The sequence below is a fragment of the Patagioenas fasciata genome, chromosome 2, assembly GCF_037038585.1.
Source record: "Patagioenas fasciata isolate bPatFas1 chromosome 2, bPatFas1.hap1, whole genome shotgun sequence".
NCBI classification, from domain to species: domain Eukaryota; kingdom Metazoa; phylum Chordata; class Aves; order Columbiformes; family Columbidae; genus Patagioenas; species Patagioenas fasciata.
Window position 1 is genome coordinate 154857297 of NC_092521.1, and position 27975 is coordinate 154885271.

At 38.5% G+C, this 27975-nt stretch overlaps 1 protein-coding gene across 12 annotated transcripts in view; it reads right to left on the bottom strand.

Moving 5' to 3' along the window:
- PARD3 (par-3 family cell polarity regulator) overlaps positions 1-27975 on the bottom strand; it is a 459106-nt gene that overhangs the window by 383390 nt on the left and 47741 nt on the right. For all 12 annotated transcript variants that reach the window (XM_065830909.2, XM_065830908.2, XM_065830907.2 and 9 more), the window contains exon 2: positions 22443-22544. In XM_065830909.2, coding sequence (XP_065686981.1) covers positions 22443-22544 — 102 coding nt within the window. The remainder of the gene's footprint in view (positions 1-22442; positions 22545-27975) is intronic.

Here is a 27975-nt window from a genome sequence, read left to right on the forward strand (position 1 = left end):
ATATTTTTTTCTACAGAAAGCCTACACAAAGAAGACAGCATTACAAAGCATCAATCTGTGATGTAAAAAATAATAATACAAAATAATAATAATAATCTATACCATCATATGCTATGGAGCACAGAGATGTGTTTTTTTAAACTATCAACTGTAAGCACAAGATCTCAATCCTTTGTTGTAATGGCTATCTCAAAACTCATTACTTCATATGTAAAATTAGAAAGGAGAGAAAAAACCCTACAAACACTCAATATTTACCTGAATTCAGTTTCATCTACCATTGTAATACCCATCATTCAATTTTCAGAGGACCAATCGTGAAAAAGCGTGGCAGATTCAAGGTCTACCCCTCTAAACCGCTCAGAATCATCCCTCAGTTTTGCCACCTCCTGCTTCCCTCTATAGCTCATTTACAGATCAGTTTAAGAGCACAGGTCTCAAGCAATCTTCTCAAAAAATCTGCTGGTGACCTTCTACTGTTGACAATAAAACCTTGGTATTTACCCTTCCCTTTCCATTTCCTACGTTTATTTATTTTTTTCCTTATCTACAGACAAACTTTGTCCCTCGCATCATGGCTATTAAGTCTTCTTTAGAGCTTTTGGAGACAGGCTTTGTCAAACACCTTTCAGAAATCCAAGTAAGAAATACCAAATGGATCATCCTAATCCCACCCAGAGGAACCTCAACAGATTTGTGAAATATGATTTCTATTACCAAACATATCTTATCTTACAACACAGAAACCACATCAACCACCCCCCCAAGATTGGATTCAGAAAAGCTTTAGCACATAAGAAGAGCAATCAGAAAGTCTTCCTTCACATTTGCTGCTTGACAACTCAGACCCCACTCCTGCTTACACACAGATGTATAACAAAACCAGAGCTGGCCGTACCGCATTCCTTCTCCTCATTACCCACGTGTGTCATACCGACAATCTCTCCGAACCAGACTTGCCCCAAGTCACGCAAGACACGTGTGACAGAGCCAAAGCACAGCCGGCCACAGAACAGGAACATCACTTTTCCCCAGAGATCCTCTGACTGTTCCACTCTCTTCCAGGAGAAAAATCTGTCTGTCCTCTCCTTCAAAACCTCTTGACTCACACTTCAGTCTTAAAATTGCTCTGCTTTCTCTTTCAAAAAGGAATTTATTGAACAAGCCAGCTGAACGCTGCTCTGCTGCTCTTTGAAGGGACTTAAAAAATCTGAAGATTCACTTACTCATTTTCTTCCACACAATGTCTATTTCTGTTAATCAGAATATCATAATTAAATATAACTGCTTCTACATAGATGAGATTTACCTTCCAAACAGAATAAAAAACATGTTTGGACTTGTATCTAGAGCTTACCACTTGATTCACCGAGATTTCTGTAAACTACGCTTATATCCTGTACTGGAATTCTGGTTTTTGATATCTATAAATTATTTCTTAATTTCTTTAATCATTTATCATTTTAAATGGTTTTATTAAAAAAATTTTTGAAAGGTACTACCTTAATTCTGTCTACACTGAAGCTTATTGCTCTATCACTGATTTACTGCCCCCAAATTTCTTCCATTAAATTAATTCACTGTGTTACAGATGTTGATATTGATTTATCTACTGAACTAAACACATAATGAAGCAGAAGGTAAAAGGTAAAACCAACAAAAAACCCTATATTTTTTTTTTCCCCTCCTTACTAACTTTGTCACGGCTCCAAGAATAATTCCCACAACAGTAATGAAAAGCCATATGCCTTTTCACTTCAGTCTTTCTGTAAAACCAGCTTTTCTAGCAGTAGAATTAAGAAAATAGGGAGTGACTGAAAAATAAACTTGAAAACAAGAAATTCAGGCTCTATTTTAGAAATTGATATACCTAGTATTTCTTAAAAGGGACATTTTTTCTTCAGGATATGATTCCTATGGTATAATTTTAGGATTATAACAGAGAACCTTGAAACAAAATTCATAAATCTAAAGATTGGGGGGTGGAAAGGAAGGGGATCAAAGTCTGAGATACAGATGCCACATTTTATGAACCCAACCCAAACGCTGATCTAAGCAGTATGAGTGTTAAAACAAGTTAGGTCCATATCTGCAACAGGTTTTCAATTTCAGGGTATGAGAATAATGAAGTGTTTACTAAATTGCAGCAAAAGATGAATGTGTTAATCTCAAAGTTACCAACACATAAATTCTCTGAGTAGATCAATATGTACCTATCAACTTCAGGAGCGATTTAAAATTAATATATCTCGGCTCCATATCTCCAGGCCATTACATTTGGAAACTATTAAGAACAGGTAAGGGCAGTTTCAAATATTTGTTTAACCTGGATTCAACATCCATATGGTATCTAAGAGGTTCTACAGAAATCTGAAGGAAACATTGACCATTCTGTAAGATGAATGCAATACCCTCAAAGGGGCTAGTCAAGCACATTTCCCTCCCAATAAAAGTAAAGTGAGCGTACACATAACAGCCTATTTTTTGTTTTGGCAGATGAAAATATAGTTGCTTTTTTGGCAGCCATAAAAAGGAAAGGGGTGGGGAAAGGGATGAACGGGTATGTCAAGATGGTTTTCTTGATCTTTGCACCAGTAAGCATCATATACCAGCTCTGTAACATCTTTTCAGAGTAATCCTCTAAATTATTAGCAAGTACCCTCACTCTTTTGATGGCCACTCTAAAAAGTGAGTATCTGAATGAAGACCAGATGAGCCAAGAGGCAAAGGGCTCTGAAGACCCACCCCGGTCTGGTTGGACCTTGCTACCTACAGTCACAAACCTTCAACTTGCAAGTTATTTGAATAACAAGGATAGCAACATACCCAAAGAATGAAATAGTTCACTATAGAGTTTATTTGCTTACTAAACCACCACTTTATCACCTGGAAGGACTAAGGTCTTGGGTTTTTTACTAATTAGTAGATATTAGCTATTATTCTTGTAAGATATATGATAGCAAAGGGAAAAAAAATAGTTTAAATCCTTGTTCTGTAATCCAAATGTAGCTCTTCAGGTATCTAAATACTAAGAAGTCATCTGATTTCAATATATGAAATCAAAGGAAATGCTCAAGTTATTAATTACTGCATAATTGTGTCTATATCCAGCCCACCTAACTTCTGACAGAGCATGGAAGGTGGAAGAAAAAGGAGTTAATTATAGTTCAGTGAGTGAACACATTTTTACATGCACAGAGCTATGTAGCTCAGCGCATTGTTTTGTAACAGCAAGCATAAATATTTTTAATGGTTCAGGAAATCATTGTCATTCTAAGAATGACAAGAAACTAATATGCCGCTGCTCCACAACTGTTTCCCCCAGTACAAATCTATCCATGTCCACAAGAAAGCGCCGGTGCCAGGGCTCCATCGCCTGCCCGCGGAGCAAACAGGTGCCGCAGGCTGATAGGGACGTCTCAGTCCTGCAGCTGCAGCGCTGCCATTGTCCTCCAGCCGTGCCGCAAAGTGACACACTGCTGCCCGCTGTCATTCATCAGCGCAGTGTGACGGCGGCAAGAAAGGAAGTCTGTTGTCTGCTGACAACTTGTTTTAATGAAAATGCATTGCAATATTTAAACACTTTTCAAGGCCGACTTCTGTTTCTGACAGCTGACAGATTTATGACAGCTGGTTTTGATGAAATGTGCAACAAGAATGACTAAATATTCAAAACAAGAAATCAATGTATTCTGCTTTAACATGCCAAAGGAAGAGAAGGTAATTCAGTAAAGCAAGGACTGTAGAAGAGAATCTAAGGAAGCTTAACAGGAATCTTCATGGTTTACAATATTTTAAAAATTGGAACAGTCCTTATGAACAAATGGACTTCAAGAGTGACAGACTGTGGGACACTGCGGTTCTCACAAGCACAAAGTTATGACACTTTGGGTTTGATCTTGCTCTCAATAAAACCAGAACAACAGCAATGACAGAGAAATATATGGTAGAGTCATTGCTACCTCAATTTTCTTGGGTTTTCTCTTCAGGAAACAATCATGTGGGATTTCTTTGGTTTTGTGGGGGTTTAGTTTCGTGGGGTTTTTTAAAGAATTAACTGATGAAGTAGAAAACTGTATTATGAAAACTTTCCATAAGTCATCTTTAAAGATGATAGCAGAGAAATAAGTAAAGAGTTTTGAAGTTCATACTAAGCTTTCTAACCATCTATTTTAATACACATGACATAGGGGAGATAAAAGTTCAATCCCTTGTGCAAATTTTTTTCTGATCATCAGGAAGAACCATAACCATTCAGTTCTGCACTTCTTTAACTTCTTTCCAACTTTTGGTCATAAATCCTATCCCTGTGCTTCAGAAACCACTCCAGGAAAGATTTTTGAAACCATAAAGTTCCTACAAGAAGTTCTGGTTCTGCTTGAATAGAAGTCTCTAATATACTATTTTTGCTATTTTCTTAGCTTTATTAATAATTTATTGATTACATCTAATTCATTCGAAAAGTAATTTTCCTAAGATCCACAGTGAAATTAACATCTTGATTTTTCAGTTTTCAACTTACAGCGCGAGACATCTCACTATTTCTGACAATATTGGAAATTAGAGTAACAAAGGCAGTGGGAGAAAAAAGAAAATTAAAACAATGTCAAGTTTTCCCAGAGAAATTACCCTAAAAGAAAAGCTGTCAGTCACAAAAGGTGGTACTATCACCACAGATGACAAGAAGCTAGTTACAGTGGAAGCATGAAATGTGACCATCGCTCTCTCACTATCTTCTATTTATTTTAAATAACAGATCAACAGTCATTAATATTTACTGTATTTCAAATCAGCCAGATAATGCAATCAGCAGCCTGCAGTCAGATTAGGCAGCAGCTGGTTAGATGGATGGCATCTGTCAGGGGCTGTTCTTCCAAAAGCCGCCAATACTGCCAGTGAAATTACAGTCCACAAATCAAACGAACGCAAGTGCTTGAACCGAAACACATATGAAATCAGACAGCTCCCACTGGATTTTCCCCATGTGCTATTACCTCCGTGATCAATTCACGCTTCAGCTGACAGGAATTGCTGAGAAAGCAAAACACTGCTTGCTTTCTATCTGAGAACTATACTTTGAGCCAGGGGACATATTTTTAGATAATTAACATTAATTTTCCTTCCTTTTTGTCAAGAAACATTAAAATCAACCTGCTGTAAAGCAAAATGCTCACTCACTCTCGCACAGAATAACAGTGGGCAAAACTTTGTTGCTATTACAAAAGTGACAAACTCATTAGTTTGAAAAGAGATAAAATCATTTTCAATCAGCAAATGCTGTAGCATTAAAGCATAACTTTTTCTAATAGTATTAAAATGAAAGTAAAGACCATGCAGTCAGAACTTCAGTATCTGTTCAAAATACATGTCGAAATATTTCTTATATAGCACAAAATAATGCAAGTTTTAAGCCACACAAGTGTCATTGTTCCACAAAAACAGGGTCAGAGCACTCAGTGTTTCCTTCAAGTACTGAGGGATACTAAGCCACTAGTTTTCTGTTTCTGCTAAAGTGCTGGGAATATGAGCATTTTGAAATGGAGTGTTACAGTAGGTATGTCCAAAAATAATTCCTTTTTCTTTTTTTTTCCACCTAGTTTGTATTCAGGGTGCAGGGTTTCCCTTAATGGTAATGGAATGTCTAAACCTAGAGAGCTGTTTTTGCAGCTGACAACAGTATATTTCAAAATTCATCATCCTCATTTTGAGGATATAATCCTGCGCAAATAAGCAGCAAGAAAAATATTATACAAAAGACAGAAGTCAGGCAGGGATTTTATTTTTTTTAAAAAAAAGCATGTTTCTTCCTGGCTAATCATGGAATGTCACCAAGAATTTTAAACTAACAATCATATTTCCCCCTGGACAGCACTTGGAGGCCAAGGCAGGAGCGTGTCCTCGCGGTGCAGGCAGCTGCCAGCAGACCCGGCTGAGGCAGCGTGAGCGTGGCTGGCGTGTCCTGCCACAGCCACCAGCATGGAGGGGGCCGGACCACAGGACATACAGGGAGATGCCAAGAGAGCTGGGCTTGTTCAGTTTTAAGAGGAGGCTAAAAGAGAAGCTTGTTGTTGTGTTCTATGGCCTAGTGGGCGGGCGGTGAGAAATCACAGCTGGGATTTTCTGGGAGGTGACCGGCAGCAGGAGGAGAAGCAACATGGACACTAGTTGCAAAACCGGAATTCAGACTGAGCTTTGGAAACACTTTTTCACCCTGACAGCAAACACTGACACAGGCGTCCAGGGAGGCTGTGCAGTCTCCAACCCTGGAGATGCTCAGATCCAGACCACAGAGGTCCTCGGCAAACTGGTCCTGTTTGGAGCCGAGGGTTGGACTAGGTGACTCCAGAGGTCCCTTCCAGCCTCAGTCATTCCTCAGTTCTGTGACCCTGTTTCATTTCTCACCCTCCTTGGTGCGTGCCTACATTTCAACAGCAGATCAAAAGCATCAACCAAGGTGGAGCAGGTGTTTCCAGCTGTGAGAAGTCTGATGAATACACGCAGAACCTATCAGCTCAGAACGCTGCGTTTGCCCAAACTTAACCCGGTCTCCTGTGAGCCATCACCAGCCCTTTGTGGGCACGAGCAAGACCCAGGACCTGCCTTCCTTTGTCTCTCTTCCCACTCTGCACTGGGTGCCGTTGTGCACTGCCAAATCACACCCCATCTGCCATTTCACCCCCTCAGCTGGCAGGGCCGGAACCCTGAAGGCCATTCCCACCCAGCCTTGCTAAGGGAGACTCATGCTCTGCCATAACATCCATGGCTCTGGTGACAGCAAAGCTGTTCCCAACCTCCAGACTGTTCCTCACAGCAGAGACCTTTGTCTCTACCCCTTCTTCCATTACCACTGTCCTTTTTTTCTGGCAGGGTTATTCTTCAGGCTGATCAACATGCTGGCGCCGCTTGGCACACCCAACAACTCGTAGTGCTGGTGCCAGGGAGAGGTGGGAAGCGCAGCCATGGCTGGGGAAGCACGAGGCCACCCTCCTTGATAACACCAATCTTAGATCAGCTAAAATACAACACAAACCCACACATTTAGGAATCTAAAAGTATGGTTAATCATGTTAACTCTTACATGAACTATGACAACAATCACTCGGGCAGAATTAAAAATAATAGCTCAATTTAGATCAGATGAACTTGTAAAATTGGCAAAATAAAGCCTAATATTTTGCTTGCATGAAAGAAATCACCAATTAAATTTGAAAAGCTCCTGGCAATGTGCTGTTATTTCAACACCAGCACAAAATATTTCCTGAGAACCATTTCAGGATGTACATGATGCCGTATTAACCACCAGGACAAGATGCCAAGAGAAGGAACCTGCCAGCTCTAGGAGAGGACAACTTCTCTCTCGGCGCACTGCGAGTCAGCACAGAGCAGACATTAACCAACACCATCACAGTGAATGCCACCAAGGCACGATGATTTATAGTGCTGCAGGAGGCACTTTAATGCACACATTTACCACAATTTCCACAATCAAGCCTCAGTAAGAAAAAGAAAGTAGAAACTCAATGCTCCTGGTGGCTGAGCCTCCCACGACCGTGCCACTCTGCTCTGATTTTACTCTGTGTTTAACTCAAGGTGGGCCTGTTTCACTTGCTACAACCCATCTCACCCTGCTATGATCACAGTTTTAATAATAATAGCTAGCTACTATGGTTAACAGCTGGCCATGCTCCAGAGCGAATGAGTTTTGATAGGCCAAGTTTCTTCTAAGAACCCAACTGCCACGCTCCTATGTCCCGGTGCTCTGTTACACATATCACGTGCATTTCTCTTTACGTGCTTGTCTGGTTTCATTTTAGAAGTAACAGGGTCAGATTTTTACAACAAATCCTGAGGGTTTGCACTTAAAGCTGATTTCCTTCTCCCCAGAGAGGACATTCAAGATTCTCAAGGGACTTCAAAGCAAGCTCTTGCAAAACATAAGAAGAAAATCAATAGAAGAGAAGCAACCACAGACCATGGTTTTTAAAAGCAACGCCTGAAGACTAATTATTTGAGATTTCGCTCATCCCTAAATTCTCTTTATTGTTTAAGTATCCTAGATTACAAATAATTTGCTTTGCTGGCATTGGTGCTATGGGTTTTGCCCACCAGACCTGTCACACACCAGTAGCACTCCACCTGGCACATCTGCTATGTATGTTCCTTACCACAGAGTTTAATGTGACAAAGCATTGCTCCCTTTGAGCAGCCCCCTTCCCTTACAATCCCAGCCTTCCCAGCACCATTTTTCCACCCAGTGTTTCCTTCCAATAAGAAAGCAGAGAGTGCAACTCATAGGCCCTTGCCTGCTCTCAGCTGCTCATAACAAGGGACCTGGAGCACTCCTATCAACCTCGAACATACTTGAACCCAGGGTTTCGGAGGTTTTCTAACAACACCCTCTTTGTACGTACTGCTCCGCGTCTGGGATAGCGGACAGTGCATCCCACATGGTTCCAGAATTATACAGGTTAAAATAAAAAGGGAAAAAAAATAAAGTTATTCAGCTTAATTCTACAGCACTTCATGGAAAAAAAATAGGAATATATGGGAACAAACCACAAATCTGCAGTCTATGCAAGCTCTTTATACTCCTGTATAAGCCTGAAACCCTGCCAAGTTCCAAAATCTTGTATCCAAAACATAAGTCGTTTTCAGGAAAACAGTTTTGGATCTTAATTAATCCACTGAGGCCTCAGCTCATGTCACAATAATCAGTCAGCTGGTGATGACAGAGAGAAACAGGACTTGAGAGGCTCTCACAAACCAGCAAAAAATAGCACAGCATCTTTTTTTATGTTCCATTGCACACAAGGATCTTATCTCAAATTTTCTTAAAACTCATTTATAGGTTATACTTCACATCGCTGAATTTGTTGTTCATTCAAAACTTGAAAATAAGCATCTTCTTCTTCAAAAACTATCAAACATTTCATAGATTATGTTGCATAATACTCATACACCTGAGAAGTTACAGCCTACGTACTTCCGTAAAGTGATTTTCCATCCAGATCAACTAATATGACAACATCAGCAGCCAGAGAAAGTAATTACCATCAGATTCTCTACCTCACAACAGACAGGTCTAGGGAAATCAACAGAATAAAAGACGTGATCTGTAGTAATAAATAACATGATGGGAAGATTATCTTGGAAAAGGTTCATTTTTACATTAGAGGAGATATTTGAAATTGTTGAGTTTGAACACTTTACGATTTTCGATTTCTAATAAATTAGCTAAGAGAATGAAAAAATCCAGAAAAGCAAGAGAAGTGCAGCAATTTGCCTTAAACACAGCTATATCATTGTAATTCAGAAACCGTGATGGATGCCTTTTTAAAATGTTCTCAGATCCTCATTAATATTTTACAGCTGATTTATGAATCTTAATGTTTTATGAAAAAAAAAATCAAGATGGAAATATTATCACAAAAAGGAAAAAAAAAATCAAATTCTTCAGAAAAGGGAGACCAGTGATACAAAGTCCAAAGAAGCAGAAAAGGATTTTGTAGCATATTATTACGTTAACGGACTCTGATCGATAACAATCTACCAAAATGTCTAGAAAACTAATTTGGGCTTGCCTGTCTCTGTAAGCAGAGGCAGAGTCTTGCTCTTCCAGGGAACTATCCAAGTAAAACCACGTATAATATATTGTGAGCAGCAAAGTCTGCTACTGTCTCCTAAAACAGCAAAGACCAAAACACAGTTTTAAATATTCTCAGATGTTGAATATCCATTAGAAAAATGTTTGGAGGGGGAAAAAAAAATGGAGAGAGACTCAATCAAGAAAAAATAGGCATTTTTAAGTAATATATCTCCTCCTACAGCAACTGAACTACTGCTCACTCAATAATTCAGGCCTGGAATGAGTCTGTATAATCACAGAAGTTACACTGCAGTGAGCGAAGTTAGGCCTGGCTGGTTAAAAACTGATTGGATTCTGATTGATAACTTCAAACCCATAATTTTCTTCAGTATTTCAAAAATTCAGCAGTAACAAAAAACAGTCATGTTCTGTTTCCAACAGCATTTCCAATGCACATTGTAGTAGTTGCTGTTGCAGGGTCAGGGGGAGCAGGGAGGAGGTAGGGGTGGGTTGATCTCAATCACAATGACCTAAAGATTTAAACAAGACCAAGCTTGTAGGAAAAATTAGCATATTTTTACAGTTAAATGGAGCATTTAGAGGGGAAAAAAATACATTCTTGAGGCAGAAAAGCCCTTCTTCAGATCTATCCAATACACAAGTTGATCAAAACAGGACTTTGTCTAGAGTACATGTCAGCTCTTTCACCCACTAATATACGGTAACCAAACCAAAGTAGTAAAAATTTCTTAAAATTAGCCCTATAATTCTGCATCTGTGAGTACTGCAATTCAGACACACATCTCTGTCAATAATGATTTTAACAAAACACTTTTTCTGGAAGTGACATGATAGAAGATTAAGTTGAAGCAGATTTTTTTTTTTCTCTTCAATAAAAATTGATTTTAGAGGACTAAATAATTAAACCAACAAAAATACACACTCAGAACTTTTTCAAGTTTCAGCCTGAATTTGGTAATGGAGCATATTTTTCATTAACCACTAGAGGTCACACAGTAACCATGGCAGCCATCCAAAAGATGAGAGGCCTCTAGAACCTTAAGGTCTGGGAAAGTTGAAATATAAGGGTACTCACTGATTCGCACTTACAAAATAAATTATGATATTAATCTGAGTAGTCTTCCCCTTTCTCCAAAAGATCCAATGAACATGAATGCTCATAGATTTGCTCTTTTACATCTCTGTAACATTTAGATTTTTACTTCTCAAATTACATCTGATAAGAGACGGGGGGAAAAATAGTCAGAGCTTGGTGCCCTTTTGAAGGTGGTCTTGATTATTTCAAATATTTCCACATTTGAAACTTCTGAAACCTAGATTCAAACAAATGTGCTTCAGTTATGACTATCCCACTAAAGAAGCACACTAAAGCTGGATTACTCTAGTATGCTACTAGGCAATATTTTGCTATTTAAATTGATATTTTAAGCTTTCAAGAACAACAAAGATGGACCCACACTAAAAAAATTGTGTTAATCTAATACCGAAGTTTACACTGAACACGATCTTAAATATTAATGGATATACTGCCCTCAAAATTTAGGAGCAGATGTGGTGGTCAGGGCCTGAAAACTACTTGCAGGTGAGAAATTCGCTTCCACTGTTAATGAACATCTAGTTTATCGTAAAGCTTTTGTGGAAGTATTATTTGCAAAGTCTTCAAATACTTTCTGTTCTCCACAGCTAGTTAAAAATCCCCTGAAAAATTCCTTTAAATCCTTCAAAAAGGCACCCTGTGCACGCAAACACACAGCGAGAGATGGCTGGGAGTCTGTGATCCTTTGCTCCTTTCATATTAGATTAGAGATCAGTACACAAAGACATTTCAGGAACAGACTCACTTATTTTTATTCCATTTACTACAGTGCACATTACATTTTCGCTTTAGAGATGTTTCATTTACTTAGATCCCAACTATAAAAGATAAAGACCCGTGTGTGAAAGTCTTTGACTACGGCAGCACAGCCCTGCCAAGACATTAAGCTGCCCTCTAACCCTAAGAACTGGTCCCACCAGAACAGGTGCTGCTGCTGCTGACTTGCGTTACCTGTTCTGGAATAAGCAAAATATTTCACTCCCTAAAGCTCTCAGTCTGGTACATTTCATCATTAAAAATAATAATAATAACAAAGAGCAGTGAAACAGCTGTAATCTGAATAATAATTTCAAAAGTTTCAGTGCCCATCGTGTTTGTCAGCACAGCAGACAACACACAGGGTGCGTATTACTCCTATATGTTGTAGGAGCAACTCCTTGAGACCAAAGAGAAATCAAATCATGTCTTAAAAGCAGCAAAGATGCAGACTTTTTTGCAATAAAATTAACACCTCAAGTTTAGCTAGCTGTTAAGAAATATTATAGCAAAAAAATCCAGCTCTACCCACACACGAGCTTGTTTGTATACACATACATACGCACACACAGATTGCAAACAGCAGATTGTTTTCCGCTTTGTATTAACACAGCAAGTTTTTAAATCTTTTTAAGAGTTTAGGAAGTAAGGATATTTATTTGAGAAATGTGCAAATACAAACCTGCTTTTTCTGCTTCTGCCTTTTTTGAGCACCCAGTGTAGCTGACTTAAAGCTAAGAGACTTGGACTGTCTCCTGACTTTCACTGAATCTCTCCGGCGATCATATGAAAAAGACGATGACTTCTTTGTAATTTTCCTCTTAGTTGTGTCTGCCATTTCATCCACCAAAGGACGGTTATCTTCAAGCAAACAGTGTCCGAAGAAAAGAAGAACTCAGTACCATCAAACTTCCACCCAGCTTACAGGGAACAGTCTTCAATCCTGTAGGATGTGGAGCAATCTACAAGGAACGGAGCCCATCTGAGACCAATTTCAGTTCTCCCAACAGGTTGTACAAACGAAAAAAGCCGACGGTCCTGCAATGCTGTACGGCACCGAGGAGCAGGCAGAACTCCTTCTTGCTGTATAAACTCAAACAGGCTTCAGCAGTGATGCTAATCTGAAAAATGTAGTGACTATCCTGCTGAGCACGCTAAAGGTGAGCGGAAGGTAGTTCCCTGCACACCAACAGGGTGTGGAAGTACAGCAACAGGGTGTGGGGATGAAGCAGAAGACTTTGGGTTCAAAGCATCTTCTTAACTCCTTCCTTTCTGGGCTACTACTTGGAAGGTTATCTGAAAAGTCAGACCGGTGAAAGCTCCCCAGAAAACACAGCACTGTTTTCTTCTCTTTGGATCCAAGACACTTGCTGAAGGAGCTGTCAGCAGGAGGCTGCTGCCCCATTCCTTAGGGGCCCTGTTTTATTCTAATTCAAATAGTCCTTTTTCTCTTTTTGTCAGAAAAACTATTCACGCTTACACACTTAAGAGGTACTTTATCCACTAAGCCAACCAGAAAATAAAGTCCAAGCCTATGTATGAATCTCAACATCCTTCCTGGGAAATAGCTACAAAGTTACCACACTTTCTTAAGACCTGTTGGTATCAACGGATAAGAGGGTAATGCTAATGAATTCTCATCCTAGTGACAGTGTGGGAATCTTATCAGACAGTTGAGATTGCAACTTTTGTACCAGGACTGTGTTTAGGTAGGAATGTTTCCCTTGCATAACATATTAGTCAAGGAACACTGCAAGGGTGTAGAACCCCAGGACTTGCTGCTATTGATTTCCATTAAGCAAAACATATCCTAAGCACAAAGCTGTGCATATGGCAATGTGCTTGCAAACCTAACACTGTCAGATTTAAATCTGTATTAAAAGACAAGAAGCAAAACTATCTTTTGGCAAACTTATGCCTTTGTCCAGGGTCTTTTCCAGAAACTCTTCCTTAATTTATTCATGATGCTACTTCACATACAAAACAACCGTGAATAATTTATATGTGCAGGATTATCCATTACTATAATTAAGCTTTAATATGGGTCAGTCCTCTAGTGTACAAGTCTCACCACCTCTGTTAGGAAATATCTGTGAAGTTGGAACAGCATTTCTTTCAAGACCTGCTGATATCGAGGAGTAAGAGGGTAATGTTAATGAATTCCTATAACCAACCTTTTCTGCAATTTCTTCCCTTGTTGTAGGATGAATAATATACCTCTAGGACAAAGTGATATTGCTAAAATTAATGAAAAGTTATCAGAATATCATGCATTTATTAGCCATAATGGCCTAATTCAAAATTCACTGCAGATTTCTGTGAAGATTTACACTATGAAGAATTAGAAAGCACTGTTTCATATTATCTACGACTACATCTAAATGATGAATCTGTACTTATTACAGGACATACATAGAAAAAATCCATTGCTAAATATTTTTAGTACAAAATGTCTCTTAATTTTGATAGGTTTATAATTCTGTAGCAGTCATCATCCATAGCCACATATTGACCCTCAGTGTTATTAACATTAGACATTGTGAGATCATCATCATTTCGACACTCTGTGGTTTTTACCGAAGCTTAAAGGGACTCTCACAAAAAGACCCTACTTAAATTACCAGTTCCCATGATTTACAAGCATCATCTTTTTGAAGAGTAAAAATAAGCAAATAATTCAGCATTATGCACACTTTTAAGCCATGACATCTGAAGAAAATATATGTCCTCCAAAACTTTTTGAAGCATCTGCAGCATTTGATAAAAATCACAGGTATTCTAATATATCACAAAAATTAAGGTCAAGGGAAGTCTGTAAGCCTTTTGCAGATAGTTTCTCTTACAACATATTCTAATCATGCTTATTTGCACAAAAATAACTATTAGCAATTAATACTGACAAAGGCATGCATAAACTTTAAAAATCCCTTCAAATGGACCTGACCTTGTATCAAATACCAGGTACAATCCTGATCATTTAACTGAATAAAAAACACCTTAGACCTAAAAGAAGTGCAAGAAAAGTAACAAGAATGACGGATTCCTGAATGAAAGTAAATTACAAAGGAAATGAAAAAGGACAGAGATCATTTAAATCTCTGAAGATACAGGAAAACGTCTGGATTATTTTTCTTCACAGTTCCCCTAATTATAAGAATCTGCAGCACTCAAAAAATCAAATCAAAAAGTAATATTTCCTTTGCTAATGAAGACTCTAGTTTCATTTGATGCCCCCAGATCTTGCACTGACAAAGACAAAGAACAATTCCTCAATGTCACCTCTGATTCTACAGTCATCTACCGTTCGCTTCTCCCGTCCTCTTTTCGAGGCTGAGAGTCCTGGTCCATGTAGACACTGCTGGCAGAGAATCCTTTAATCTATACCTGGAATCAATGTTGGCATTTGCTCTGTGCTTTTCCTGTTTCTGCAAAATCTTTTTTGGTTGCTTTGTGGCTGCAGGCAGCAGAGGACTCACCACCAGCAAGTCCAGCAGCAACACCCCATCACCCGTTCCCTTCTCTGCTCCTTGCTTTGGCACAGGGACGGCTCTGGCATGGCCCCCACAGCCTTGCTGCGCTGGAGGGGAGGCTCTCAGTCCGCTCCTGTTCCCACCCTTCCTCATCTTACTTCTTCCTTCACAGCTCAGCCATTTCCAGCAGTGAAGTCCTCTGCTGTTCCTCCTCAGCTTGCCAGATCCTTCAGTCAACTGACAACGCTCATGAAACAGCAGAAAAATATTCAGCTATTTTTGCAAGGGGGAGCCTTCTCCCATTTTAGTGAATAAATCTGCTAAGAGATGGGGTCCAAAGTGTTGGGGCCTGCACGAGGTGAGTGGCAGGACAGGGAGGACAATGTGGGGGAGAGGCAGGCACAAGGGCAAGCTGCTAGAAGGATTCTTAGACCTTATGATGTCTCACAGAGTGGTGCCTTGCCATGTAAGCTCATGTTTCCACAGGTCCATTACAAAACGAAAATCATTTTCCCAAATGTAAGAGCTAGCTCAGAACTCACGATTTTGTACATGCAGGTAAAGGAGTCTCTCTCTGAAAGCACATCCTGTTTGCCAAAATGATCTTTCATCCACCGTGTTGTCTACTCCCTCTGAATCACAGGGTGCTTCTGCAACCCTTCATAACCAGCATGTACCACCAACATTTGGTTACACACACAATAACGGAATTTATCACTCCGATATTCAAAACCCCCTTCTCTTTTTCAGAACAGTTGCAAATATATTAAATAATACATGCTCTATTTTCCATCTTCTGATCAGTTATGTATCCATAAGACCCTTCCTTGTCCCATGGCAAGTTTGTGGGGTTTTGGGCTGCACTAACCCAGACATTGTTGCTCAGGTCTGTCTTTCTGCTGAGAATATGGGAAGGTTTGTGAGGTGTGACTTTCTTCCCCACTATATCATCTTCATCCATGAGCCCGCTCTTCCTCAGAGAACACTTTTCACCAAATTATTCCATCTTCAGAAGTCAGGTTTACCTGCAGCTCTTCAAATCTCCATCAAAATTAATTTATATATTTACAAACGTACAAATGTCACTCCTACCTGCGCATTCTTAGTGCATTGATACACATACTTCAGTAATGCATGAAAATAATTAGGATATTGCAGTTCCCAAAAATAAACAACAAATAATGAATGGAAATGCTGTCTTCACAGAGCGAGGAAAAAGTAAATGATCATGAGATTAATAATTTGGATAAAATGCAGAAAGAGATGAAAAACTAAGAGGGAGACAACATTTAGTTATATCCAATATGTCTGGAAAATTCACGTTTCAATACTAATATCGTCTGCCTGGTATTTCCTCACTTCTACGGGTTTTACTCTCATCCATAAACACTGTGAAGTTAAAACTTAGTTTATTAGAAGTACTACAAGCATTTTAATTCCATTATTTGACAGAAGATAACATTTATATTTAGACTATGTTATTTCCAAATATTTCTTCATTAAATAGAAGCTGGGAATAAAGACTGCGTAAAAACTTCAATTTTCTATTTTAAATCCATCAGCAATACAGATCTGAAAATCATGTGGCCACCTCAGCAAAAATGAGTCAAAAGTGTGAATGCAAGAAAACCTGGATAAAACAGACATTCTGTCTTTACCAATTTGTCAGAACTTTGGTTAATATCAAATTGTCAACCTCTAAAAAAAAGTAATTAAAATAAAAACCACCACTGCAGAATACTAGACGATATCAGGAGCTCACTGTTAAACTGAAGCTTTTGAATTTTTTAAGAGAATTGTTATACAAAGGGTTTCTTTCCCAGTATCAATACTTTCCCAAGCTCAGTGGCTCAAGTAGTTATTTTAAGCTGTTACAAGAAAAGAATGCCTTATGCTCAAAATGCGTTTTGCCAAGTCACTTATGAGTAACAACAAACTGTTTCAAGGTCATCCTGTTTTCCTGGGATACAGGGAGAGCAGTCACAGAACAAGAAGAGAGAAGCTGCACATTGTAGCAAAGATAATCATGGCAGTAGTTGAAATTTAATTTGATGGAAAAGTTATGAGGAAAAAAGGAAGAAGGGCATAACAATCACGGTATTGTAAATACTAAGAACCATATTTCTGAGCAATTTTTTGGCATCTTTAGGTTTTGCTGTCAGATTTCCTGCACCGGACCTGAATGTTCTGTCATTCACTCCAGGTTTTTAATCTGCTAATGGCAGAAACAAACTTTAGAAGTACAACAAAAAGTTGTTGTTCTTCTCTGTTCATGGGCTTAGAGTTAAACTCTTTAGTCGCAGAGTCAAAGAGAATTCAAATGTAAATTCAGCTGTAAATTTGCTTAAATGAGGCACAGACACCCAAATTTAGAACAAACAACACTACTTTGAGTGTTCTGATTATGCGCTGATGGAAATCTAAAGATAACACAAGTTTATCTGTGCAACTTTCATCAAGTTCAAAGGCTCTTGAACATTTGGAGAGAACGAACAGACACAGGGTCACCAGAATCTTGTTCTTTCTACCAGCATCATGTTGTCACTGGTCTACCCAGAATTTACTATAGAATGGGGTTCTTGCCTAACTGCCCCTAAAAATAAGAGTGACAGAACAAAAAAGAGTAGCAACGAGATACTGTAATCACAGCTCTCCAGTCCCTAGCCAGCCTTTAACCTTAACATCATAACGTATTTGCTTAAAATAGACTTATTTTTGTGTTGGTTTCAAGTTCATATTTGTTACAAACAAAATACAGTCATCCTTTCCAAACCCACATTTTATGTATCACATGCCTCTCTAACTCAACAGTGCTTTCCAAGAGGAAGTAAACAAAACAACAGTATTATTTAGAATTGACCATATGTTTAACACAAAACCCAAAAGTTCATTTCCTTTCCACTACACTGGGAAAAGCTCCTAACATGCCTTCAGATTAATTGAAGAAGCTACTCAAAGACTCTCCCATCACACCAGAAGGAAGCAGGCATTAAATTCATAATGATATTAATAGAGTCTCTGTAGGTCTCAAAGTGGATGCAAATGAAGTGCGATTGATTTTTTTCAGCAGTACTTTGATCACTTAACACAGCCAACTCTAGATCATGAACGTTTACAAACTCCATTTCAGCACAGAGCTATGAAATTAATCCCCATCCTATTCTCACCAACAGTATTCCACACAAAACAGCAACTTCTTACGCATCTTTTCTAGGAGGTTCAAAGTATGCCTAACGAGCAATAAGCACCAACGTTGCCGTGACCAGTGACCTGAGCCAAGACAACCACCACACGCACTAAACACTATGGGAAGTGTGAAACTTCGCTCCAGACAATACCAAACTATATTCCTCCGTGTTTTATCTCTGCATTCAGTGAGCGAAAAGCTGACTGAATATTTGAAAATGGTAAGTCAAGTAAAGGAAGCCCATTCCTTAGGTTAGAGAACAAATTCCAGGCTGTGACTCTAAGCATACACAAAAATACAGTGGTTATTTTTGAGAACTAGTGTTGAATTTATTAGGACAGCGATGAAGGAAATTATAAGATACTGATGCTTTTATCTTTACAGGTTGCTAATCCCAGGCTACCTAAAACCTAATACATCTGGGCAAATGGATTTATGAATAATTGCCCTTAGGTTCATATTCTGCATTGCTTCAGACTAGCTCTATCTGCCCAACTGCTCACCAAAACCAGTGGCTGTTAATGGCAAATCCTTGTTGTTCTCTTGGGAATGAAAGCCTCTAATTTTTCAGAAATGTAGCTACACAAAACACAGACATTTTGATCTCCAAAGCTTTTAACTGAGCAACAGCCTGAGCATTACTATGCAGGAAAAAATTACATAAAATTGCATATGAAATAGTTTTTACACTGTGCAAAATACAAGTGACTATTTCAGCGGGAAATCAACTGCCCTGAATAAGAACTTCCACATTACACCCAAAGTCTGAAGATCACTGAAGTGTCTGCATGATTCAGCCTATGAGGAGAAACCGTGCTTAAGGATGGCTGGGTTGGTGGTTTTTTTTGTTCAGTTGCTTGAGGTATTTTTGCTGTTGAGAATGTCTGCCTACTAAGAACGGAACTGAGGTCATCAAGTATGTTATCATCGAGCTGGAAACTTGTCAAGCTGACATATGTTTTTTAAGAGCCTTGTAATGAAGGGCTACTTCTACAAGTAAAGAAATCTAAACAACTCAGTTTGCTAAGGTGTCTTTGAAATATTGTTCAAATCACTAAATGCACAAGAAACGTGTATTTTTAAAATACCAAAAACAGGTTATGCAGTTGTCTAAAAGCAAGTTAAAGGGAGTTATTTCTCCTTTATTGCTGGAAAAGAGGTATGGGATATTCATCTGCCCAAGCCTTCCAAGGAGTTTCCTCAAACAGTACCAAACATGCTCCTACTTCAGACTGGAATGGATGCCGCTAGTTGAAAACACATTCTTGTTTCCTGTAGCCAAATATTTTTCAAACACAACAAAGACAAGACAATCCATTTGTTATTCATGTATACAGAGAGAGAAAGAAACATAAAAAACATTTATATGTTTATATTGAAAACTATATTTTCTTAACAAAATCTGGACAAAATTTGTACTTCAAACACAAAAAAGGGTTCAAAAAAATTATCCAAATGAGCATTTTTAAATTTTTGTTTTGATACTGTTACAACAGCAACTGCATTAACTAAGTTTTCATCGGCAACTTCGTATGTAGTGATATTGTGTAATAAGAATGTCGAAGTTGCGTACCAGCTAAGTCTGAACGCATTATGCACTTTCTCAATGAACTACGTTAAGGAGCTTAAGAAAAGCTCTTTCAGAAAGGAACAAACAGCTTTGTAAAAACAATTTTGTCATGTAGTTTTTTTCATGTTTTTCTCTTTTATTTTAAGGCGGAACAACATTGAACATCACAAATTATTCCAGAGAAATTATTCCAGAGAGCAACTGCTTAAGTCTTATTCATCCATTGTGGTTTAGTAAGTGACAAGAGAATACCAAAATACAGGGACTGAAGAAGCTAAATAAAGTCATCCTACCATGCTGCATTTTAATGTGAAGGACACCATCACAAAGACACTTCTCTTATTCCATGCAGAACAGCTGCCGTCTCCAAGGGTCTTTGTATTTGTTATAGGATAGAACATTTTCGCCATGGAGACAGTGGAATAGGAGTAAATATATTCTTCACATTACTTAGAGTTTTAGTTTACTGCTCTAGTTGACTATACAGAGTCAGAAATCTGTCAAGAGAACAAGCTGCTTCACATTCTGTATTGTGCTTATATGACACTGTACAAATCATTATGGCATGAAAGCAACATAAAAAAGACAAAAATTACATCTACCACTGTGGGAATGATCCTTACATCTAAGGAAACACAAGAGCAAACTGATTTTCAAAAGTACAGATGATACTGAATAGCACAAACTTGTCTTCAAGAAAGTAAAAAATTCCCTTGTGAAAATGAACACAAAGATATTAAGTGTTCAGTTTTGCAATACCTTAGATACTTTTGTCACCATCAAAAAAAAGAAAGAAAGGTTAATGTTGAATTTTGAGCCTAACTAATCCTACAGATCTCATTAATAATTTAATTAAATGTTTAGACATCATCTGTTCACATGCTTTTTAACAGGTTATGTGTAAGTGTATATATAAAAAATACCACTAGCTGGAGATACATTCAGAACCGTGTGTTAATGAGATCTTCTCAGGTTCTGCTAACACAGAACCAGCTGATATACTTGCTATGGAGGAAGAATCAGACACAAAGCTAACAATCCAAAACTACAGGGAACCAGGAAGGTCAGCTGGAAAATGTAAGACGGGAAACTGAAAAACAGTGACTAATGACTGAAATGGCTGAAAAGAGTCAAACGTGAAGGTCAAGTGAGAATGACTAATTCAAGGCTATAAAGCGGCAAAGCATAGTACATGTTTACATTGCACCTTCCTAATCAATGATACAAGGTCCTTCAAGAAAAGCAAATTTAACTGATGAGTGGTATCAATAGAGATGTGCCACATTCACACAATCAGAGGATACAAGCTTGGCAAAGGCAGAAATAAACACTACTAATTACTAGGCATCTCGTCCATCTGTACACAAAAACAATATCGTAATAATGACATTGCCTGTTTCAGTTGCAGTCAGAGTTTTTCTTCTATTAGTCACACACATAAAAACACCCACAGAGTTTCACTGTGAGGAATTACCCCACTTGAAGGCGGCAAGCCAAGGTGACAGCCGAAGAATGAGGTCTTGAAGTCACCAGAATTCAAACTTCTTCTGAAGAGAGGAGTCATGTGAGGAGCTAAGTGGATGATTCAAGTTTAAATATATAGATATATATATATAGTGACAACTTGCAAGAGCCTTCTTGAGGTGTAAGCAAAAGCTAAACTAATCATGCAGCTGAGCACTTCAAGATGAGATAACTAACTAGAAGTTTTAATTAGCTTTTCGTGAAATCTTAGCTGGGCACTATTTTTACGGAAGAAATTCCTGAAAACTCAGCACTGTTACTCTATACAGCTTGAGTAATCCCAACATTTCAGACAGAGACGAGTCTCCATGTCCCAAGACTCCTAACGTATTTTTTTCTTTACAAAGTCCCAGTTGAGATAACCATGTCAGTTAAATTTTGTCACAAGAAATAACTGCAGGCAAAGTATTTATTTCTGAAAAATTAGCCTAGGAGTCATCATTTGGCCAGTTTTCAAGGAGCCTTCAGAGTGCCTGTTGCTTCCAACAGAGGCAATTAAGGAGCCTGTCTGTGAAGGGAATGGGGCCCTGAAACACATTTCCAGACTGCAGTCTGTGTCAGGTTCAAAAGCTCTCAAGAGCTTCAACAAACACATGTGGCTTTGCAGAGAAAAGTGGTATATTTACATACGACTTCACGTTTTTCCACAGTGTTTCTTACCTTACCCTTTTCGAACATGTAATTCAAAGACACAAGTATCTATAACCTCAAAAAAACAGCCAATGACCAAAAAGCTTCTTAGCTGACTGGGATCTAAATCTCAAGGACTCAAGACATAGCAGTGTATAATTATTTTCTCAAGTTCTGTGTAACCAGCATTTCCTCCCAAAAAGCCTTTTTAAAAACAACCTACCAACCCTCCGCAGTTTAAAAACAACATGTATTTTTCACTTATTCAAGTGGAATCACAAAGCTAAAATCTTAACTTACAGATTCAGTTTTTTTGCATTATTGTTCCACTGTATGAGGTTTTTTTATTCTTGCAGACGCCAACTTTTAAAGAACCAAAAAGGATGCAAAACCCATGATTCCAATAAGACTTCATGTATTTTTTGAAAAACATAACAGTAACAGACTTCTCACATCTGTCAAGCAAACTATATTGAAAAAACCAACCAAACAAACAAACCCTTTGTATTGACTCCCACTTTGGACACATGCAGGAAACACAGAACACTGATTTGCCAATGTGCAGCACGCACTGAGCTGCTTTGGTAGCTATTTGTACTTACACGGTCTTTGTCATCAGCTACATCACAAAGAATGTCATCGAGATCTAAGATCCCACCATCCCCGTGCTCCAGCCGATGCACTTGTATCCAGTAGTTTGGATCCTGCATGCAAGGAGAAGGGAAGAAAATAATAATATCAGATATCACACACCAATGGAAAAAGGTTATTCCACCATATAGTTCACATCGCAGCCCTACAAATGCTTGACATTAAAGCATCCATTTAGGTCATATTCCTGTAAATAAATGTAAATTGAGATGTAAAGACAAAGTCTTTTTTTCACAATCGCCCTCCATTAGATACATACTCTTCCCACTTTTATCAGCTCTGCATGAGTCACAGTCCCATCACTGACAGGTAGGGGAACAGCATTCCCAGTGTTACTGAATATATGCACTATGTAAAAGGAAAACACATTGTACTCAATATAAATTATCTGAGAGTGGTCAACAGGCACAAAACATTACAGGACAGCTGTAAAGTGGGGGTTTTTTATAGGACAGCTATAAAGGGTATAAACCAATACCTAAATTATCTCAAAGGGCTTTTTACCTGTGCTTTGGTAGAGTTGGTAGATGGGATATCTAAATCTCACACAAAGAACACTTTCCACATTTTAATTTTAAAAATATACATATACACATACAGACAGACACGTGTATACAGGCATATATATATGCATATATATGTGTGTGTGTGATTTTGTGTGTATACATATGTCTCCCAGTAATGGGAGGACTGGCTTTATAGTCTTCACTATTACTTTTGATATAAAAGGAAACCATAACTGCCAGAATAAGGTTGCATCCACAAAGTGTCTTCTATGTATTGCCACATGAGCTGAGCGCTGTTTAGTACTCAATGTGCTGTTCTTAAAAGGTTTGTTTCCTAACAGAGGAAAGTTGTACTATAAACACGCAACCTGAACATGATACGTAGCCTTTTCTTGCTTCTCAAATATTCCCCCATAAGGCTGCCAATGCCCCGGGCTGTTGTCAAGTGCAGAAGAACTTCCTTGCTTTTCACTGAGCAGCAACAACTGCACAAAGTGACTAATTTGAGGCCCTTCGAACTTGCAACATCTTGCAAAGTGCCTGACTTCCTAAAAATAGCAATTGGCATCCACACCTTGTCAGGTATCAGTGTCTGGAAGTCCAAAAAAACTCCAGCCTTAAAGATCTTGAAACTAGTTTCATTTCTTAAAGGATGGAACACGACATGAAATGGGTGCACCAGAACTCCTCTAAATCCAAATGTGTTTTTAAATCTTGGGAGGACATGCTGCATGAAATCTTGGACAGTGTGCTGCACGAAAGAACATCATGGGATATTCATTTTGGTTTTCATATCCTAGAACTCTGTTTATTTGTCCATTATATATATATGCATAGGTCAAAGATTTTGGAGAATTCTGATAGCCATGAAACATACTTCTTTGATTGTATAAGTACATCTCCCTTAAATACTGCTGTAAATCATTATTATCAGATGATCAGATTCAGGATTATATTTTACAGTCATTAGCCTAGTCATTTTAGAAATTAAATTACAGATTTTTTCACTAATTTCTTTAAGTATTAAATATCATTACCTCACATTTCTTCTAAGCGAGTATTTTTTACGTAATTAACTGATTTTCCTAGTATATGGCTTTTCCTCAAACTGCGCTTACTGTTGTAGCAAATTATAGGGGATAATACAGCATCCTTTTTTTTTAAGTAAAAATTCAGGGCAAATTAAAAACAGTACTAAGTTATTGATATTGTCATGAATACCTATTACAGAAATTTACTCTGTGAAAAGGTCTGTAATGCAAATACTAGGAAAAGCTTTTTGTTAAGTTTCAATACTCCACTAACAGTTATAGGCAGGGCTGGAAAAAGCCTCCTGTGCAAACCAGAAATCCCTCAAAGATTCTTAATAAACAGGTTCTAAAAGGAAGCCCACTGAAGAGGTGCCTTTGTAAACTCTGCTCTCAAATGAAAAAGAAAGAGGATCCTTCCTCTCCCTCCAGCCCATTACAAGAATCTCTGCCACTGGTGGCCAGGAAGGTCTCACACTCCTGAAGGACTTGATTCAGTTTTTCTCTACTAACCCCTCCATCTCAAAGCCAAGTCAGAATTGAACCACAAGCCAGGCTTCACTGCAAAACCAGAAGTGGAGTAACTAGTTCAGGCTTTAAGAGAATCTGGTCCCTCATATGTGACACACTTCATCATTTTTGTTTGCATCACTTAATCTATTTACTGAAGAATGGAAACATTAAAACCTGATAATCACAATACTAGCTCAGCGACTTGACTACATTCACCAACACAAACAGCACCCAAACTGAAACTACAACTTCTGTATTCTCGTATCCTTATCTTCTTCCTTCCCACCACAACTATTTCCCACCTCCAAGGCAACTGTAAGAAAAAATGTACAATTACAAAATCAATAGCAGAAACGCCCACTTCTGAAGCACTATTGTGTTATTTCAGCATGTACAATCTACATTAAAAATAGCTTTGGTATATAAGCTGCATCACTTTTGCTAATTAGTTCCTTTAAAAGTTTCTCAATATTGCATAAGAAGTTTTAGATAGACTTCATTTTTCCTGCATCACCTATTCGTTGTGCCATAGCCCGAACTGCTCTGGTCGTTTTTCCTGTCAGACAAGGTCTTGATACAAAACAATACGTTAGCAAGACTAGACAAGAAATATAGAAAACTAGTTTGGCAAGAATTTACTCTGGCAGGATTTGGTAAGTAAATACGAAATAACAAGAAACTTTTCATTAAAGTCCTCTCCAATCTTCACAGAGCAGTCCTTCTCTTGAGGCTCTTTTACTCTATTACAGGTTTTACATAAATCAAGGATGTGGTGGGGGAGGCCTGGGAGGAAAGAGAGGTCTGGGTGGGAGGGGAGGACTCACATTCTGTAGAGATTAGTTACACCGCAGGAAAAACAACTACTTAAAAAACCCCACCATACATTGAAGCTAGTGATTTTACCAAGTTAACAAAATCCAGCTCTTTCTGGTTCCAAACTTTAACAACTAATTCTACGTATTAACCAACCAAACAACACGGAAGCACCCAAACTGCATAAAAGTTCACATTTAAATTCCTATTCTGTGTTCAGTCTACACTGGACATATGTTGTATGGGAGTCAGCTCGTATGCACTGTTTGCTAAATACAAAAGAAAATGGACCAAACTTAACACCGATTTGAATTCAGGTACTACTACACTGACATTACAAGGGTATCTGCATTCACAGCTTGCTCAAGCTATATCTCTCCACAGCCGCTAACAAACAGATATTCAGAATTCCCTGTGCAATAGCAGCAACACAGGCTTCAAGTGTCTTCTGAAGCAGTCAAAAATACTGTTTTGGTTTAGACCTGTTGCCGAGTCATAAAGTGGAAACTGGCAATTAGGAGAGTTTACTGGAGTTTACACAACTTCATCTGCAGGATAAACTGGTCCAATTGCTCCTTCAGGATGCCCAAAACATCTTTGGGGTCACCGTCTCCTGGTGGCAGCGCAGGGCTCCCAGCGAGACCTCACAAATGAGGGACCCACCTCCCGAGAGGTCCGGGTAGGCTCAGGGCTCGTGCTGCAGGCCGCTCACACGAATGAAAAAGAAAATGTCTTCTTGTTATAAAACAAGAAAAGTGCAAAATATGTAGAGTCTACAAAAGTCAGTTTCTGTAAAGATGAAACAAAATACTAAACATGATTTTTAAAATTACTCGCAAGCTTTTCAAGAAACCTGCTTCAGAGCTGTTTTGGTTTAACAAAACATCGCGGAGTTGAATGATTTGCTGTTGTTTCAAAATTTGAATTTGTATATTATGATCAGATTTTCACATTTTGTCAGGAAAACAAAGCCACATTTATGTTCTCTCGCTGTTATGATTGTGTAAAAGGGTACTGCACTCTCCAAACCTGCAATGCATTTAGAGATATAAAAACATGCTTTGATAGAAAACGCATTAGCTAACGCTGCTCCACCAATGTGTAAATTAGCAACGTGCAATTATTTTGTAAAAGCTGTATAGATGCCTTTGTCACTAGTTCATGCAGAAGAACTAGCAAGTTCACTTCATTGAATACAAGGATAGAAGTAATGCTAAACCTGATTTATAATATCTTCATTTAAATATTGCATCACTCAGCTCAAGTCTCAGCAAGTCAGATCTCCTGTTTCCTGTGTACACCCATTTAACTATTCTACTTGACTATGATTATAAAGGTACTTATAATTTAAACTCCGGAGCACCACATTTTCTGCTCCAAAGTCCTCTCAAATGGAAGATAAATATTTGCTAAGTGAACACCAGCATTGAGAGTGGAAGCAAGAGCACATTACAAAGGCAGTAAGAACGCAGTCATTCATTTTCTGTTTATTCCATACAACACAACTTCTAAAAAGCACAAAGGAAAATCTGAGAAAACCCTTAGTTTAAGTAATATCATTCAATAGTCTGTAGCTAACAACATTGTGTTCCCACATAATGCAAACAAGGACCACATGTGGAAAACAATATTCAGAATTAGGAATGGAAACTGCAACGTATTCTTATTAAATGGCAGAGGAAGATTTCTTATCCTTTAGCTCCAGATAGGTGTCTTGGTTTTGTAAATGTACTCATTCAAAAATACATAGAGATATTTAACATAAAAAGTTACAATAAATAAGATTATTCTTTGAAATATTTTTCCCATGTTGCACATGAGGAGTGAACCACAAACTTCTTAGTCAGAAGTCACTATTTAAGACAAGACAGGAAATCAGACTCCTAAGAAGCCCACCAGACAACGCTCCGTGCTCATGAGTTGTGCCCACTGCTGTGACTCTGTCTCACCTGCCCACCAGAACGTCCCAAAGCACCAAGAAGTCAACTTTATCTGCATGGCTACAATTGCACGGCTGGGGGGTGTGGGAGGTGATTTCTTGTGTTTGGTTTGAAGACCCCCCTGGAGGGCGCTGTGTGGGGAGGGCAGCAAGGTGTCCCCACTTCTCACCTTCCAACTGCACCTTTCAGCTGCGCGCAGAACAACTGCAGTTGCTGCTACAATTTGTTACACATCCTGAAATCAAGTAAAACAGATTTTTTTTCACCCACACCCTGATATTTTCTAATCTCTCCAGGCAGTAATATAAAGAGTATTTCTTACAATGGAGCAGTATCTGGGGAAGCGATTGGCTTTGCCAAGATGAGCTCACCGAGGCTCTCTGTGCCTGTCAGAGATCATCTTTCTAAAACTTGAACTACTTAAATTTAGATACCATTTATAGCTCTTTGCTGTAAGATCTTTTTCAGTACCTAAATCTTTAAATGATTTTTTTAGAAACAAGGTCAACTGGACAGTTGTGCACATGTATTTCAGTGTATCTCTCAAAGGAAAATGGACTTGCCATCAGGACGACTGGAAGCACAGCAGCAGATCCAAGCATGTCAACTGAACTTCTCATTTGAAATTTCAGATTACATGGCCATGTGTGGCTATCTTTACTGCTTGAGTATTTTGAGAACAGA